At 43.2% G+C, this 18,720-nt stretch overlaps 1 protein-coding gene across 1 annotated transcript in view; it reads right to left on the reverse strand.

Moving 5' to 3' along the window:
* The window catches only part of LOC134492818 (DEP domain-containing mTOR-interacting protein-like), a 32,989-nt gene that overhangs the window by 5,047 nt on the left and 9,222 nt on the right, over positions 1-18,720 (reverse strand). Inside the window, exons 2-6 of the mRNA XM_063296936.1 lie at positions 17,260-17,438; positions 11,674-11,797; positions 6,581-6,759; positions 3,172-3,357; positions 1,114-1,254 (exon numbers count right to left, since the gene is read on the reverse strand). Of these exons, the coding sequence (XP_063153006.1) occupies positions 1,114-1,254; positions 3,172-3,357; positions 6,581-6,759; positions 11,674-11,797; positions 17,260-17,438 (809 nt within the window). The remainder of the gene's footprint in view (positions 1-1,113; positions 1,255-3,171; positions 3,358-6,580; positions 6,760-11,673; positions 11,798-17,259; positions 17,439-18,720) is intronic.

Consider the following 18,720-nt stretch of genomic DNA (forward strand, 5'->3'; position numbering starts at 1 on the left):
TTCCTGTGAATGAAAAGGTTGGAGGGGTGGGCAGGAATATACACTTCTATGCACACACAAAGCATACCTCAGTGAGGATTAAAAACAATTTAGAAAGTTGTCATCCTCTTTCAGCAACAACTTCGATACTTCCTTGTTTCACCCCACTGATTCTTTGGAAGGAAAATTCAAGGAAAATCAGGGTGGTCTGCCATTGGTGTTGTTGCACACCATGAGAATGAAGGCAACTTCTAAAGCAAAGGATAGAGTATGACGGCTTGGAAGGAAGGCATTTATCTGTCTGGTTTGCAGGCACGTGTCTGCATATCTGTTGAGCTGCTTGAATTTTGAGATTATTACTTTGGAATGAAGCCCAGCCTAGCATACCAGACTTTGTTTTTGATAATGCAGAAGATTGCAGCCCAGTTCTGATGGAAGAAACAGAGAATTGGATGGGCTTAAAATCAGTATCTATGGTCAACACTGGCCCACACCAGGGAAGTCTAGCAAATTGTTTTCTTGCAGCCCTTTGTATGTAATATGAAATCTGAATACTGGTCATTGTGACAGAGGATTGTTTTTAAGAGCTAAAGAAATTACAGTTGTGACAGTCTCTTGTCCCCATTTGCCATGCAGTTTGCTCATTAGTTTGGTGTTTTCTTCTAAGCTCCGTGTGGAAAAACAGAACAAAGAGAAATTGATGCTCCTTCATCTTTATCGTGCCTGCTCTCTTGGGGCAGGGAAGAGGCCACAATAGCCAGGAGGACAGGCAAGGGAACTGGAGGAATAGCAGTGGATCCCTTGCAAGGAGATGAAGTTCTCTGAGAGCTTAAGAGCTCCAGGAATTGTAGAGGGGACAACCATAAAGGACCTTCATGGAATGAAGGGCTCACCTGTTGATCTCAGCCTTAGGACTTTCTTAGGGCTGTCCTGCTTACAATGCTGCCTGGTCTAAATGACCAGCTTTGCCCTTCCAGTCTTACCCCATAAAGGTAACTTCTAAATCAGTGTTTTTCAAACTTGGCAACTTTACGATGTGTGGACTTCAACTCCCAGAATTCTATTCATAATGCTACCCGTTTCATGTTCAACTGTATTTAAAATAAAAAGTAAACATAAAGGTGAATTCCTCACCAGATTTAGGGTTGCACTCAACAGCAGGCACAAGTCCCAAGTTTGGGGAGAGGTTGTAATAGGGACTGGATCCTCCAGCAAGCGAGGTGACACTACTTCTTCGGACAGCTGAGACAATTTTGATTTCCTTATTAGGTTGGACTGAAAAATAAACAGTGTTCTGCTGAACTGTGCAAATCAACCCCATATATGTATGTATGGGTGTGTGTATGTATCAAATTTATATGGCCGCCCATCTCACAAAAAAGTGACTCTGGGTGGCATACAACAATTAATTAAAACAATAAATACATAAAAACAGTCATTATTAAAAAATACAAAACAAAAATAGAGTCTGACAAAAACTGCAGCATCTCAAGCTCTGTTATGAAATGAGTTTTATTTGGTTATCCATTCCAAATTAATAAATAGCATTCTCTTCTGAATTTGGGCAAGTTGTAGTCATAGCAATAGCAGCACAGGGTGAAAATATGAGTGGATCTTTGGCTCAGGCCTGTGTCTTACAGCCTAGCTTGCCATTCTAAGCAATTGAGGGCCAGGAGCTGAGATAGGGGAGAATTTTTTCTTAGTTCAGATTTTCATGTGAATATATTTGATTGACACCTCCCCAACATGGTTCCTTAACGACAAGGCATCTGCACCCTGAAACTCATCCTTTAAGAATGTTTTGTTGAAGTTCACAGTTCTTTTCTAATAGATACAAAAGCAAATATATTCAGTAAAAATACATACAGTGTTTGGCCCAAATGTGTCTGTTATGAAAAAGTAGGGGCAAAATTGAATACAAAATTGAAGACTTAACAGCCAAGTTAAGCACGCTCAAACAGGCACGCATATTTTCTACAGTCTGCAAATGGAGAAACCATACAAGCCCAGACTTGGCAGATGGCCTTTCCGTAATCTGGAGGATATGATTTGAAAAGCAGAAAGCATGAGTGAATATCGGGAATGTGCAGTTTTTCAAAAATCTGCTTTATTGTATGCCCTCTACAGCAGGGGGGGGTTTCAGAGGGACATAAAATAATGCACGGATACCTGTCAGGTAAGGGAACCAGGTTGACATCTTATCCAAAGAAGAAAGAAGAGGTGGTGGTGGTAGAATTAGGGGTGAAACTATCTTTAGTTTCTGTAGATTTTTGTTTTTGAAAGATGGATGTTAAACAGACTTGGCTTGAGGCCAGCATCCATCCTTGCATAACTTGCTCTGTGGACCAAACCCCAAGTCTGGTTCCAGAAGACTTCATGGTGGTCTTTTTGTGCATCCTAGGATGGAGGGTGTTTAACTTTCCCTATATTCTTTAGCAATTCCCAACTTACAGGTAGTCCTTGCTTAATGACCACAATTGGGACCAGAATTTCAGTTGCTGGAAGCCAGCTGGGAAGGTTGAAAATGGTGATCACATGACCAGGGGATGCTGCAATGATCATAAATGCGAACTGGTTGCCAAGTGCCTATATCACAATCATATGATTGCGGTGACACTGTGATGGTCGTAAGTGCGAGGACTGGTTGCAAGTCGGTTTTTCCAGCACCATCATAGGTCTGAACCCCGACTAAACAAATGGTCGTTAAGTGAGGACTACCTGTATTAGCTGTTTCCTACTCCTTAAGCCCCTTTGTACTGTAGAGCCATGTTTGTGACTTTTTTCCACCCTGATTTGGGGAGAAAAGACAACGATGCAGTGAGAAACCAGTGGGGAGAAAAGGAGTTAAGTTCTCTCCTTTTTGGTTCTACCAAATGGATTCTCCAGGGGGCTTCTTTGCAAAGAGGAAAGGCAACCAGGCTTTAAATGTGAACTGTGAAGTCTTCTCCTCCTCCTCCCTCCTCCCTCCTTCTCTTTCCTCCTCCTTCTCCCCTTCTTCCTCTCCTTCTCCTTCTCCTTCTCCTTTCTCCTTCTCCTTCTCCTTCCTTCTTCCTCCTTCCTCCTTTTCCTTTCTCCTTATCCTTCTTCCTCTTCTCCTGGTCTGACGTCTCTTTCTCCATCCCTCCTCCTCCTCCTCCTCCTCCTCCTGCCTTCCTCCTTCCTCCCCCAGACTGCATCTTCACACGCAGTTACCTGACAAGAAACTGGAGGGATTTTGCTCAGGGTTGAGCTTGCGGAGACAGAATGGGCTGTCCGGGCTGTCCGAAAGAGTCCTCTGCGAATTTTCGCTGAGCAGTTCTGTGAGCCGCCTCCTCCGGCGGAAGTTGATGCGAAACTGGTAGAGGAGGTCCCGGTCATGAAAGTGGTGCTGGGCGGAGGCTGTGGAAAGAACAGGCGGCGAGACAGGAACGTCACAGCAGTTCTTTTCCCCCTTTGGAGCCGGCCCTGTCCCTCCGTGGTGGCTATTCATTTATTTGCATTTCTTATGGCCACCCACTCCAGCAGATGGTTTACAAAATCCGAAAAAGCAAATAAAAGCAATTAAAAGTGTATGACATACAACCACACAAGCAACCTGGACTAAGACAACAACAACTATAACAAAAAAAAACACAACAGATCCCCTCCCCAACACTTTAGCCCCAGGCCTGGGACCAGAGCAAGGCCTTAAGGGGTTTCTGGAAGCCCAGGAGAGCAGGCACCATCCATCTCTCTGCGGGAGGCTGTTCCAGAGGGCGGGGGCTGCAGGGAAACAGAAACGGGTCCCATTTGTCTTGAAATATAAATCTGGGAACTAGCATTGATTTATCTTAACTGTCTTCGCTTACTAATTCAGGAATGAATTAGTGGCCCTTTCCTTGGTGTGGTTCAGTGTTGACATTAATGTTAACTGTCCTGCATACCTGAGTCAGTTAGCTAATGATAGGCTGACCATACCTCCCATTTTGAGTGGGACAGTCCCGTTTTTTTAACACTTCCAGACCGTCCCGTCGTTTTAATATACTGTAAATGTCCATTTTGTCCCATTTTCTTAAAAACCTTACTTAAACATTTGAAAGTTCCTGTGAATCTGTCAGAATGCAGTCTGACTTTGAGTGGAAGGAGGGGGAGCTCGGCAGAAACGGCAGGAAAAAAGCTGCAGAGCTCAACCCAGCGGGAAACCTAAAAAGGAAAAAACAGGATCAGCTGATAGGCGGTGATCAAAGGGCGAGCCGATTGGCTCCTGCCTTGAAACGGTGGAAGAAAAGAACGTAAAAGCACAGCCAGAGGAGGAACGGCTTGTCAGGGACAACCATTCACTAGACTCTCCAGCCCAGCCTTGCCTCTCGCAGATAAAGGAATCTGAAGATCCCCAGCCCGAGAAAACCGGAGAAGTTCCTGCCTGCAGATCCAGCCCGTCACTCAGCCCTGCCCCGTTTTGCCATCCCAATGTCCTGTTTTTGTCTCAAGGAAATATGGTCAGCCTAGCTAATGATTGCCTGTCTCCATGTCATCCTCCTCACAAGATCATTGTGTCATCCTGCCCCACATGTTTCACATGGGGCTGCCCTAGAAGAGCATTCGGAATGCGGTGGCATGAGCAGTTCTTGGCATGCCACATTATGCTCAAGTGATCGCTATGCTCTATGACCCGCGCTGGCTTCTACTGGGCAGAAGCCCAGGGTGTGATTCAAAGTGCTGGTGGTCACCTCTAAAGCCCTACGTGGCACAAGGCCAGGTTATCTGAAGGACTGCCTGTCTCTGATTGTCTCTGCTTGCCCCACCAGAACTGGCAGAGTTGCCCTGCCCCAGATCCCATTGTAATGGTATGTGAGAAAGACCTTGGGAGATGGGGCAAAGAGATGTGCTGCCTAGGGAGCAGTCAGATAAGAGATGGCATAGCCCTGCATAATGGGAGGAGAAAGAGGCTCAGAAGGGACCCTCCCTAGTTTCCCAGGCTGTAAAGGAGACGGCGGGAGATTTGTAATTTCAGACCTGCAAGATTCTGTTAATGTAGCCTTACAATAGAGGAGAATTAGCTCATCTGCTCGTGTTTCCTGTCTGGTCTACCTGGGAAAGCTGACACCCATCTTTGAGACAGCGCCATCTTGCAGGGCCTAGGAGTCATGCCCGTTGTGTTGCAGTCCCTGCCCTGTTGAACAGCATCCCTCCAGAGATCCCAATGGCCCTGAACTTGTTGGCCTTTCATAAGGCTTTAAAGACCCAGCTCTTCCCTCAGGCATTTGGGCTAGGAGGTTGAGCAAGTTCTTCATTGATTTTCATTGGTTTTCATTGATTTTCACTGTTTTTTAATTCCATAAATGAAATAATTGCTATGACCTTGGACATTTATTATTTAGACTGTTAATTTTTGCTGTTGATGATGGTGTTTTTAATACTGGTACACTGCCCTGAGCCATTCCTATGAGATAGGTGGCTACTGTGTATAAGATGCATTTATGCATGCATGTACTGTATGTATCTCTCTTTCCCTCTATCATCTTTCTACCTTTCATCTATTTATATCTATCTATCTATCTATCTATCTATCTATCTATCTATCTATCTATCTATCTATCTATCTATCTATCTATCATCTCTCTATCATTTATCTCTTCAGAGTCGTCCTTCCAGTCACCTAAAGTGAGACAAGTGGCAACAAGAGGACCTTCTTGGAGACAATGCTGGTCAAGTCATGGAAAGCTTTCTCCAGGAGGTTCCTCCGGTGCCTGATGTCTTACTGGTGGGATGCCAGGGAAATCTTGATCATTCCTGATCGTGTAAAAATTGCAAGCTCTTGCATGCCTAAGTCTGATTTTGCTTTTATTTGCTAATATTACCATTCTTGATTTTTGTTGTGGTGTGCATGGCTTTTAATAAGCTTGTAAGCCATTCCCTTAAAAAACCTTTCGAGTAGAAGAGTGAAATTGATTTTTAAAAATATGCAGAATTGCTCATTGTCAAATTTCTCTATTTTCTTTTGAGCTCACCCTATCTCAAGGAAGTTATGAATCCGCCTTCTTCAACCTGTCACCCTCTAATTGGGTCAGACCAGCTCAGCCTGAGTCATCATATTTGCTAGCTAAAGCTGGCTAAAAATTATGGGTATCCAACATGTTTGTCCAAGTTTTGGAGAAAGATGCTATAAATATTATTTTGTCATCCTTCAGACAGTTCTCACCCAACCCAGCTAGGTTAGTCCAGCTCCATCTGCCTCTCTTTCATGTCCTGTTTCTCCAATAATGTCATTAAGATTACTTAGCCAATTCTCCTCCTTTAGCTTCTTTCTCCTTGGTGGCCAGTTCCTTCATTCCTCCTTTCTTGGCTTTCAGCAGTTATTGGGGCTTTCACTGGCTGGAGAAAGCACGATTTGACCTCAATGGCCTGCCTTTCATTCCATATTTAGAGGGAGGGGTTTGAAATCTTGCCTTGATTCCTTCCCACAACTCATGTGTGGGGCCCAAGTTGCAGAGTATTAGCTTAGAGTGCATCTGTTCAAACCATTATACCACCCAGCTCTTCAGTCTTAGGAAGCACCCTAGCCCAACCCTTTGATCTCTCCCTGCCAAGCAGCTAACAATTCCCATGTGCCAACTTCTCCATGTTTTTTCCTTTGCCATACCATGTTGGATGATCCCATGTTCAAGGAGAGTTTGGCAGAGTTCTGTAGCCTCCTTCCGGTTTGCAACCTCCCCTTCCTCAACCAGCCAGTCAACCATCTCACAGCCCAGAAAAGCCCTCTGGTATTTTACCAGGTTCTCTTCTCTGACTTTCAGAATGGAGTTGTCCATGCTGATCAGCCTACAGTCAACAAGCGAGAAGACAAAGAAACAAGGATATCAACTGATCTAGACATGCAACAAAGTACTAATTGGGCAGCACTACTTTAGAACAAGAGAGCCAGTCTGGTGTAGTGGTTAAGGCATCAGGCTAGAAACCAGGAGACTGGGAGTTCTAGTCCCACCTTGGCCACAAAGCCAGCTGGGTGATCTGGGGCCAGTCGCTCTCTCTCAGCCCTGGGAAGGAGGCAACAGCAAACCACTTCTGAAAAACCTTGCCAAGAAAACTGCACGGACTTGTCCAGGTAGTCTCTGAGAATCAGACATGATTGAATGGGAAAAAAAAAGCTTTAGAACACAGGTAAGGAAGGATACAACTTTGAATTTTTCCCTGTATTTATTTATTTTTAACTCCAGCTGATACTGTCATCAGTGCATGCCCGATGACACAGGAAACTTCATACAGTAATGGCAATAATTCAGGACGAAAACATTTCCATTCATTCCAAAATGGGTCAGCAAAATTAAGAGGGAGAAAGCATAGAACAGTGGTTACAGTATTGTATCAGGACTGGGGAATCAAAAAATCATAGAGTTGAAAGGGACCTTGGAAGTCTTCTAATCTAAGCCCCTGCAGGAATCCTCATACCATTCTGGCCAAGGGAATCCTCATACCATTCTGGCCAGTCTTTTCCTGAAAACCTAGGGATAGGTGTTGACTTATACCTAGGGAAGCTTAGATATAAGTCCACACTTGCCATGGAAGTTCACTTGATGACGTTGGACCAGTCACTCTCTTTCAAGGAAGCTGTAGGGAGAAACTTTCAGAGGAAGTATATATGTGTGCCCTCTTGACCTCCTGGAGGGAAGATAGAATCTAAATCTAAATATTCATCTCAGTAACAACAGTTTACCTCCAATCATGGAATTCCCCCTCCAACTTTTGCATCCTGAAAAGGGGAGTCAAAATGGTCAAAATGATGGTCCTCAGATCTTCCTGGAAATAGAAGCTGAATCTTAGGATGCGTGAGCCCTCATTCCAGCTTCTAGATGGGGGGAATATAATAAAGCTCCCCATTAGTACTGTATGAACCTCTCCCAATCCTATAGAAGGCATTCCCAAACTTTGGGGGCTGGTGGACACATTTGGAACACTGAGTGCATGTGGGGACTGTCACAGAATAGTACCTGGGAGGGCTTATCTATTCACAAAATAGTTAGAAAGCACTGATCAACCAGAATTTGATCTGCACCACATTTAGTAGGCAGTCTGCTATATTGTCCTTCTGGACTACAGCTGGGCATCATTTTTATTTTCTTAAAAGCATATGGGTTTCTTTGGGAGATTTTGAAGCATTCTTGAAAATGAAAATGATGCTGGTGACTGGAAAGTTCCTCGGCAGCATGCCCCTTCTGATTTTAAAAAAATAATCTATGTAAGTGTAGTTGGGAAGAAGATGCCAAATGCCTAGCTGGGAACTGTCTAGGGGCCTATTCGCACCCAGAGGTACCACATTGCAGACCTCAGTTTTAAGAGCATTCAAAACAAGATTTTTCTAACTGAGGTCCAGTTTGGGTACTTCTTCCTTTACGTTCCACAGTAATTTAAAGCAGTGTCAGATGAAATATGAGGTGGCAGAAATGTGGCCCTCTATGAAGATTTCTAGATGGGTTCTAATCCATCTACCACCACTGGAGGGCAGTCCAAGCCTACTATATTTCTCTAATTGTTTTTTTTTTTTGGTGCCTTCAAGTCAGTTTTTTGACTCCTGGCAACTGCCTGGACTGGTCTCTGCAATTTTCTTGGCAAGGTTTTTCAGAAGTGGTTTGCCAAGTTATGCCAAAGCACAGGATTATTTTACCAGCTTGCACCAAGGGTTCTAATATGTCTCAGTGTTTTACAAAAACAAGAATCTTTGCAGAAGGAAGCCTGGCTGAGTGGATCCCCAACGTCACCAAAAAGGGCAGTGAAATGGAGGTAGGTAATAACTGCCATCTCTGGAACCTAAATAGCAAAATTTGCCATTTTGTCATACCTTTTCACAGCCACTACAGATTGAGAGCAATACGGGACTCCTATCATTCTCTCTTCCTTCCTATCTTTTCAAACTTGTTTGTTCCCAAAAGAAATGTAAACCTAAAATCATAAAAATTAACAATGCGCTGTGCAAAGAGGTCCATACTTTTATTTGTCCTAATTTTCCTCCATATCATCTTAGATGGCTCTTTTGGTAATACAAAAGAGGAAAAAAATGCTCTCTCTTGATTTTCTCCATAGTTTGCATAATTTTTAATAGTTTTCTTTAGCACTGTTATTTTTCTAAATTAAAATGCCCCCAAGCCTTTAATTGTTAGTTTTAAAAACCCTCCTCTACATTTCACTTTCATAATTTTAATTGCTTTCTTCTCAACTGGCACCATTAAAAAAAGGTTGGATTTAGGAAATTTGAATTGAACTGAAACTACTCTTCCAAAAATAAATGGAAACCTTCTTATACAAATACAAAAGCCACATTGGTCCATAGATTAGGGACAATTCTCTGTCTATCCCTTTATGAATAAGGTTAGTGGTAGATGATCACTGTGACAGACTCCAGCTGGGAATCCATTTAGTGAATAAAACAATTTTTAAAAACTGTTGATGTCCTGTTCCCTGTCCAAAAATTAAATTCCCCATCTCCATCCCCAGGCATGTTAAGGGCAAGCAAATTTAATCTACTTGATAATTGGGCTAAATATAGCATCAATGCATTATAGTGCTTCCCCATTTATCTTACAGGTAGTCCTCACTTAACAACAGCAATTGGGACCAGAATTTTGGTTGCTAAGTGAAGCAGCCATCAAGCGAATCTGACCTGATTTTACGAACTGTTGTGCTGCGGTTGTTAAGCAAATCACCATGGGTGTTAAGTGAATCACGTGGTCGTGAAATGAATCACGCAGTTCCCCATTGATTTTGCTTGCCAGAAGCCATCCGGGAAGGTCGAAAATGGCAATCACATGACCACGGGATGCTGTGACAGTCATAAATGCAAACTGGTTGCCAAGTGCCCAAATCATAATCATATGACTGTGGGGACACTGTGATGGTCGTAAGTGTGAGGACTGGTTGTAAGACGGTTCTTTCAGCATGGTTGTAAGTCTGAACCATCACTAAATGAATGGTTGTTAAGTGAGGACTACCGGTATATCAATGTCAACTAAATCTCAGTTAAGATAAAGTTAAAGATACTCTCAGGTCCAGCTGAGCTCCTGATGACCCCATCCATCTAGCTTTCTTGGCCATGATATAGAACTGATTCGCTGCTATCTCCTTGTGGGATATTTTCTGATTTCCCAGTCTAACTAACAGCTCTATTATTCCCAAGGGAGCTCCTATCTAACAATACAAAGGGCTAACCTACTAACGGAGACCTTACGCTTCAAGGATACAAAGAAAACCAATTTATTTTTCACTGCATCATACTTATTACTGGATCAGACTTTCAATAGACAGTGTTTAATAGGGTTGGATATCTTAGATATGGAAAGCTTTCTCCAACTTTGCACATCAGTACGAAGGACCAGTTGGATTCGATCTCCCAAAGCTACCTATCTCTTTATCTATCCATCTCTCTTTGATTTTTTGCAAAACCATCTAGCTATAAAAATCCTATGAAATATCCTCGGTAATCCAAATGTTGCTTTGGCCAGAATGGTGTTTTAGCAAAAAGGACCCTAATTAAAAAGTTTCCAGAGTGGGCTCTCTCTCTCTGCATCCAGATGAAGCAATAAAGGCCCTCCTGCATTTAAAAAGAGGAATGTCAGGTAGGGAGATGACAAAGGCTGATTGTGACCTTGTAATTAAAGGGACCCTCCCCGTTTTTGGAGACTAATCAATCTTAGCCTGGCAGATAAAGATCTCAGATTGCACTTCTGCATTCCATATTAGAGTAGGAACATCCCTTTGAGGCCATTCCATGTCAGATGGTGAAACTTGATTTTGGCACACCGATTCCTTGCTCCTGACCAAACAGTTGAGACCCCAATTGACTGGGGGCAGGCAACTGTGATCGATATGTATGAAAAAGGAAAAAGAAAGCAAGCCTTACAAATTATACAGCAATTAGTCTATTGAGCATCAATAGCAAACTGATGAGCAAGCAGACTTTGGGGCTGGTGGGTGTCTGCAACTCATTATCTAATAATAAATCAATTTATGGGGAAAAACAGGGCTGGATTCTTCAGCTTTTGCTAAAGAAACGTGGGATGTTCAGTCTGTTGAAAAGAAGGCATAGGAGAGACATGACTACCCTCTTCAGGTACCTAAAGGGGAGCTACAGAGAAGATAGTCAAGAATTCTTTTTCACAGCCATAGAAACATGGATCAGAAATAACTGGTATAAGTTGAAGCTACCTAGAATTGGTTTAAGTATAAGGAAAAACTTCCTGAAAGTAAGAACTTACTCTCTGAGATCAGAAATGCACATAAAAAGTGTGGGGCTTCCATAGCACTCATAACTGCCATCTTGACCTTTTTGACCACCACCCTTGCAAGTCAAAATTGCAAGGAGATCATGAGTGAGGATCCTAACATGAGAAGTTTCCAGAACAAAGATCTCAGACATGAACAGGACATGAACATTTGCGACCAATATTGGCCAGATGTGCTTTACAGAGGAAGGAAGGAAGGAAGGAAGGAAGGAAGGAAGGAAGGAAGGAAGGAAGGAAGGAAGGAAGGAAGGAAGGAAGGAAGGAAGTAAGTCAGATAAGGAGGAACGGAAGGAGGAGGAGAGGGGGGAGGGGGGAGGGGGGAGGAAGTAAAGCTTGAGGAATTCTCATTTCTCTCCTTTTTCCAAATCCCCCCAAAATTAAAGCCCAGAGAAAGTAGTTATGGGATCTGAGAAGATCTCAGGGAGGGATCTCAGAAGACTAGGAACAGTGAGGGCTTACGTACGTCTCGTAGAGGCTTTGCCCTCTCAGGAACACCTTGACTTCCTTGTTGAGAGGGAAGGTCCCATCATCCTTGCGGAACCGATACAGCAGCTTAGCGTCCTTGTAGTCCAAATGCTCATCGCACACTGAAAGGAGTTTGAGACAAATCTCAGCACCTTCCAAGCTTTGATGCACAAGGCAGACCTTTTACCTCCCCCAAATGCAGGCTGGCATCCAACAGAGATACAAATGCAAGATTATATTTTGTACAATACTTAATTCTCTTTTTTTCCACTCGTTTTATTCCCAGATCAGTAAGTGTTCCAACCATTTATAATCAAACATCACAAACTGCCACTTGTGACTCCACTACAGGCAGTCCTCAACTTACGACCGTTTGTTTAACGATGGTCCAAAGTTACAACGGCCTCAGAATGGGTGCTTTATAGCCTGTAAAACATTTCCGAGCATCACAAAACATCGCACTCCCCACATGGTCACATGATTGCATTTCGGGCACTTGGCAACCAGCTTGCGTTTACAGCTGGTTGCAGCGTTCTGCGGTCATGTGATCGCATTTTGCAATTTTTTTGCTGTTTTCTGGCAAAAAACATCCATTGGGGAATCTGGATTCACTTAACAACTGCAGTGATTCGCTTAACGACCCACGATTTGCTTAATGGGTGCAGTGGTTTGCTTAACCATCACCGTAAAAATGGTCGTAAACTCAGGACCTGTCACATGGTTACTTGATTTACAACTGCAACAACTTACGATGGAAATTCCACTCCCAATTGTGGTTATAAGTTGAGGACTACCTGTAATGACCAAAAGCTTGCTGAAAACATGGGCCAGCTTTTAGTCTGAGACAAGTAGAAACAAGTGACAGATGGAAGCTACGTAAGATCAAAACTGCCAGAGAGAATGCAGCCCTTTTGGACTGCAGCTGCCATAATCGTCTGCCCCTGTGGCCAGGGATTGGGTGGTACAAGCCTGGGGCCAAAACATTTGGAAGACATTTGTTAGAAAAAGAACACACTGTTTACTAATTATGGTTCTAATCCACCCAATAATTAAGGTTCTCCACCCCAATAATGTAATTACTCAAACATTTTTTTAAAAGCAGATAAAAGCAATGAACCAGTATAATAGAATTCAAAAAACAGAGCAAACAACGTAAGAAATGTGCTATTCCCCAGTGTAGAAAAGATGCTTAAAATCAAATGGAATGTAAAACTACAGAAATGCCTGGGATTTAAATGCTTTCACTTAAAGGTGTGATGATGATGATGATGCGATGATATTGAAGTGGGTTAAGCCTAACTTAATAGTTTACAGCAACAGCACTACTGTGCAACCCAGCCACAGATGGAAAAGTGAATTTTACCTAGCGTGCTGATCTTAGTCCTGTAATTTAATTCAGTCATATTATAAAAATGTTATAGCTGGTGATAGCCCGTAGCTGATCCGGAAAGCTTAATCAGAGTGGGACCTAGTTACTACTTGGAGGGGAGGCCATAAGGAGATCCCAGAGCTGTAGGGGAAGTTAAGAAAAAAGACATCCTGGAGGAATGCAACAGGTGCTCTTTCTGGGTCTTGAAAGATGACACTGTTTGATCAAAGGGACATGGAGCGTGCCAATTCTGTTGCCTTGTACTGGCTGGGCAGAAGCCACAGGAGACAGACGGTCACTCAGATAACCATGCCCTATGCTGCATAGGGAAAGAGCCTATAGTGGTCTAGTGGTGAAGGCATCAGGCTAGAAACTAGGAGACCGGGAGTTCTAGTCCAGCCTTAAGCACGAAGCCAGCTGGGTGACTTGGGCCAGTCACTCTCTCTCAGCCCTAGGAAGAAGGCAATGGCAAACCACTTCCGAAAAACCTTGCCAAGAAAACTGCTGGAATTAATCCAGGCAGTCGCCAGGAGTCAAAAACTGACTAAAAAGCACACACACATACACTCAAGCCATACAGGGAGTCCTCACTTAACAACCACAGTAGGAACCAGAAAACTGGTTGTTAAGCAGCATGGTCATTAAGCAACTCACAGTGTGACTGGACCTGATTTCATGACCAATTTTTCACAATGGTCGTTAAGTGAATCATGGGTCATTAAGCAAATCCAGCTTCCCCAATGGATTTTTTTTTGCCAGAAACCAGCAAAAAAGACTGTAAATCCTGATCACGGGACCGCAGGACACTGCAACTGGTCGTAAACATGAGCCAGCTGCAAGTGCCCAAATTGCAATCATGCGGTGGGGGGGGGCAATGTTTTGCAACAGTCCTAAGTGTGAGTACAGGTCGTAAAGCACTTTTTCTGAGGCCATCATAACTTTGGACCATTGTTAAATGATTGGCTGTTAAGCAACCATTTATAGGTGATGCCCAGCACCATGAATCACACCTGGAAGCATACTGGCAACCAGTGTAGTTCTCAAAGCAGGACTGTCAGGCCAGCATATATCAAGGCCTGCCCACCACTGCCTGCGCTTCTGCATTCTGGACCAGCTGAAGCTTCTGAGTGGTCTTCAAGGGCAGCCCCATGTAGACTGTATTAAGTAATCAAGCCACAAGGTGAGTAGGGCATGAATGACCATCCAGAGTAAAATGGAACCGATGGGGAAATTGCTTTCTTCTTACTGATCAGTTCAAAAGGTGGTTTCTTCCTTTGGCTAATAAAAAGGACAGGACCACAGCTTGGCTTTTTAAAATCCACAAAAGCCCAGGGATGCTGAAGAAAGACAAATTCAGCCAAAAGGATGCCCAGGAATGTCTGTTTTGCAGAGGATTATCCAGGCTGAAGGATGGCTTGGAAAAGCCCCCCCGAATGTCCTCCTGCTTGATAGGGCTGTGCAAATCAAGGAAAAGTCTTATGATTCTTTTGAACTTACCCCTTGCCGGTGGAAAATTTGTGGCAGCTTGGAGAGGCGGGGAGGTTGGAAATCAGATATAAGTGTTAATAATTAACCCCAAACTAATTGCAGTTCCACTGGAGCACCATAGCAGCATTTCATTTAATCCGAGGTACAGAGATCTGCAGCAGACAGTATGGAACTTGGTGTTAAGCGGGCTGCGTAATTCAGGCAGAATTTGAAGATCTGCAAACATTCTTCCTTTGGAGAACAGATGGCCCATGCTGAATCACCCTCGTGGCTCTTCTTACCTACCACCTCACTATTAAACTGGAGAAGCGTGCAACACATTCACGTCAGCGCTTAGCAGAAATATCTTGAACGCCTGTGATTTTTCACTCCTTGGACACATACAAGATTTTTTCCCCCTCACCCTTAGGGGTCCCAATAGACTGTGGAATATTCACCCCTGAATTTAATGAAAGAATAAGCGTGATAAATAAAGGCAGCTAGAGGCTTACTACGGGCAAAAGGTACTCAGATGTAGCTCTGCCAGACAGGACTTTGAGAAGACACCTGTTGGTTTTTTGAAAAAACTGCGTCCAAGACATTTACACTGAAAAGGGTATCAGAGAAATGGATGTTCGTGACTGTGGTCAGAAATCCTACTTAAATTGATCCTGCCAAGTTCAAAGTGATGAACTTTGTGATAATGATGCTAGTGATGATGGCTAGCGACCTAGCTGGGTAATGAAAAGTCTGCAAGCAAACAGCCATGTTCAGAGAGCACCCAGGACTCCACTGTTCGACTGATCCCCACAGGAGCCAGCTAGTGATAATCATAATCCTGGACACCAGTCCAGCCCCATTGCAACCCCTGGCAATCCAGATTTTCTGAGGTCAGTTTAAGAAACATCTGGGAACAGCATAGGAGACAAGCATCTTAAGCTGCAGTGTGGAATTGCTCTCTGTCAGAAGATGATGGAAGACATAGCTAAGCCCTCATAGGCTGGGGAAACATTAGCTGATGGTGTCTGTTCTGTTCAGGACCGGCAGACTCAAAGAGCTGGACCCCATCCCCACCTAGATACCATTTCTGAAAAAGCACCCACAGAGCAGGCCGAGTATCATGTTTGCCAAGCGCATACAGCGATGAAAATATGCATAGGTGTTTATGGAATGTTTGATTCCTATCCATGAAGGAGAGGCCATCAAAGAGGACTTCAGTTCCCCACGCTTGGATTTTCGCCAGTACACCTACGTGACACATCTGGGTAGAAATTCCTTACCCTGTTCTGTGGTTTACAGATGAGGTTCTCAGATACACACAGGGCTGGTGTTCCAAGCTTTTGTTGACTGTTCCTGCTCTGCCTCAGAACATTGTGGGGAAATATTCCACAACCTGCATGTTTTGATTTGTAGCCACCTCATGCTACAAGCTATTTGGAGATGGAGATAGACCCAGACTTGTGCATCTCCTAGGGGGAATGTCGATGGGGCCTCTGCCAGATATCTTGAAAAGGGAATATTCATCAAGCAGGAAACACCTAAGAAATCTTCCAGTGACCATTCCCACCTCAATAATTGGCTCCTTCATGGTGGGTTTGTTGAAAACTGAAGCATCACCTTCTCTTTTAAAAAACAAACACCCCATCAAGAATTTCTGGCTATCCATGAAGAAAACTCTCTTTACAGAACAGCAAGATTTTTCAACATAGTCCTTTCTTACCTTACAGGCTTGCTCTTGGTTCAAAACTCATATCTTTAATTACGCAAGTTCACCAACTTCCTATGATACGCATGCCAATGCAGAATGTTTGCTTATGCCATGCTTTTTAGAAAATAAATAATAGAAAGACTGCCATACCATACAAAGCTATTTAACACAAAGAGGTTGTAAGTTAATTATAAATATAAAGCAACTTTTGAATCAACACCCTACACAGAATACTCTCTGCAATCAGAAATGCAAACTCCTGAATTATTTGTAATAATCTATTGCATTTCATCTACAAGAAAGTAATTACAGTGCAAACTTATGCATTGTTATAATATAGCTGTTGGAAAAGACTGGTGAATGTCAGTGGGTTCCTGGATTTCAGAAGTGCCCTTGTAAAAGGAAAGTTTTGGGCCTAAACAAGAACTTTTTAAAAACTTGGGATTCTTCCCTCTCTCTTGTTTACACCATTCAATCTCCAGGAGTTGAGCCTGATTCAATGGCACTTAAGTAATATAAATATTACTACTGATTCCCTATCTTTCTATTCCTCCCTTTATATTTTTACTGACCTTTCAGATTATTCCTCCTTTTTTGTTAAAAGCCCTCCTCTTTCATTATTTATGTCTGCAAACCACTGAGAAGGCACCAGACCAGCCTTGGGGTCATAGGGATCAGATCCCCAACTAGATTATCCTTTCAGCTGTAGATTTCAAAGAGGGGCAGTTGACTCAACTTCAAGAACTTGCTTTAAAGCAGAGAGGCCTGAACTTCTGGGTTTCCAGATACAGCTACACTCCCAGGAGTCCTAGCCAGCCTGGTCAATAGTGAGAAAGATGGACGTTGGAGATCAACATTCAGGGAGCTGCAGAATGTCCCCGAGCTTGGTTTAAGGAACGAACATGGTCCACAGAGTCTTAGATGCTTTTGTGAGACCTCTGAGCCACAGTTTAAGAGAACAACCTGACCAGTTGGATTGAGCACCTTCATGCCATTGGGAAAAGTCCTCAAAGGTTACCAGAATTGAGAAGCTCACCAACCGTGGTGGATAATGTCATGGTCCATGAGCTTCTGCATCAGCCGGATGCCTGTCTCACGGTCTGGGGCTTCCTTGTGGTCAATCAACCAGTCGATGAGCTCCTTGGCCACAAAGCAATTTGGGTAGGTGCGAAGGTGATAGCGGCGGTCCTTTATAAGCTTGCCATCATGAAGACGAAGCCTAGGGTGGAAAATAAAATGCAGGAGAACCAGTGGCAGATACTGAAGTAACATACCTTTGCCCTTGAAATCTGAACAGCAGGGTCTTTAGACTATCACATGCACTAAATTGAGTGGAAACATGTCTGACTGCTCTTTACTACAGCTTTTCTGGGGTCCACTTATTTTACTGATCATTTGGGTGCTGAGTGATGCTTCCGAGAAAGGTCAGATGCTCCGATCAACTGAATATTATGAACAGTGTTTCTTAAGGGGAGTTTTCCTTGTACTGCTCTGCACTGCTCTTTTTTTTCCCTTCCTGCCCGTGTTCTTTCTGATTCAAACAGTTAGGGTGAGCCCAATGCAGAACTTTCCTTTACTGGTTTTATTTGAACCTTTTGTATATATGGCTTTCTCTGCACAGATCCTCAAGCGAATGTAGAAATGCATACATCAATAGACCATACCTCTTCTGTTATGTTTAAAAACAGCAGAACGCCACCCAAACCTTTGCAATCTCTCTCTTCCTTCTCCTCCTCCTGTGGGTGCATGCTGTGGGTGTGTATACTTTTGCATTTCTCTCCATGAGACGGAATGGTTGGCAATTTACAGGCAATTAATTTTAATCAAGAATTATTCATTCAGTTGTCTCTTTTTGAATCCTGGCCCAGTTCTTCTTCTTTTTTTAAAATGTAGCTTCTGTTGAAAATACATACACATACACACAAACACACACACACGTCTACACACACACAAGCACACACACACATCTACACACAGACGTGTATAACATGCACACATAGTGTTAAGATGGGGGAAATCTCCAGGAATGGTTTCATCTGGATGGGTAAGTCTAGTCTGACAAGATCAGGAGAAACCATCTTGGCTTTCTCCATTTTGGAACAAGTTGCCACTTTTATTTAGTTATTTACTTACTGCACTCCCCAAACCAGCTGGTGGGGAGGGGGGTTTCAAGCCTTTTAATGGTACTATTTTAGTGTTTGGGCTACACATCAGGTATGTTTAAATGGCAACTGCTCAAAGTAGCTGAAAGGGTGGGCAGCATAGAAATGTTCTAAAATAACAAATAATTAAACAGCATGATACATTTTTAAGGTGCCCTAAATCCCCATGGGGTACCAGCATTGTGCCACATTTGTGTTAGAGAAATTAGTAATTTTTGTATTGTATTAGAGTAGTCACATTCACTACTGAGCCTGTCTGTTAGATCTTACAGATTGTGTGTTCCATATCCTGTTTACAGGGTTGAACATACACTCTATAAGATTTAACATATGGGTGCT

The sequence above is a fragment of the Candoia aspera genome, chromosome 3 (genome assembly GCF_035149785.1).
Source record: "Candoia aspera isolate rCanAsp1 chromosome 3, rCanAsp1.hap2, whole genome shotgun sequence".
In the NCBI taxonomy this organism is placed as follows: Eukaryota; Metazoa; Chordata; class Lepidosauria; order Squamata; family Boidae; genus Candoia; species Candoia aspera.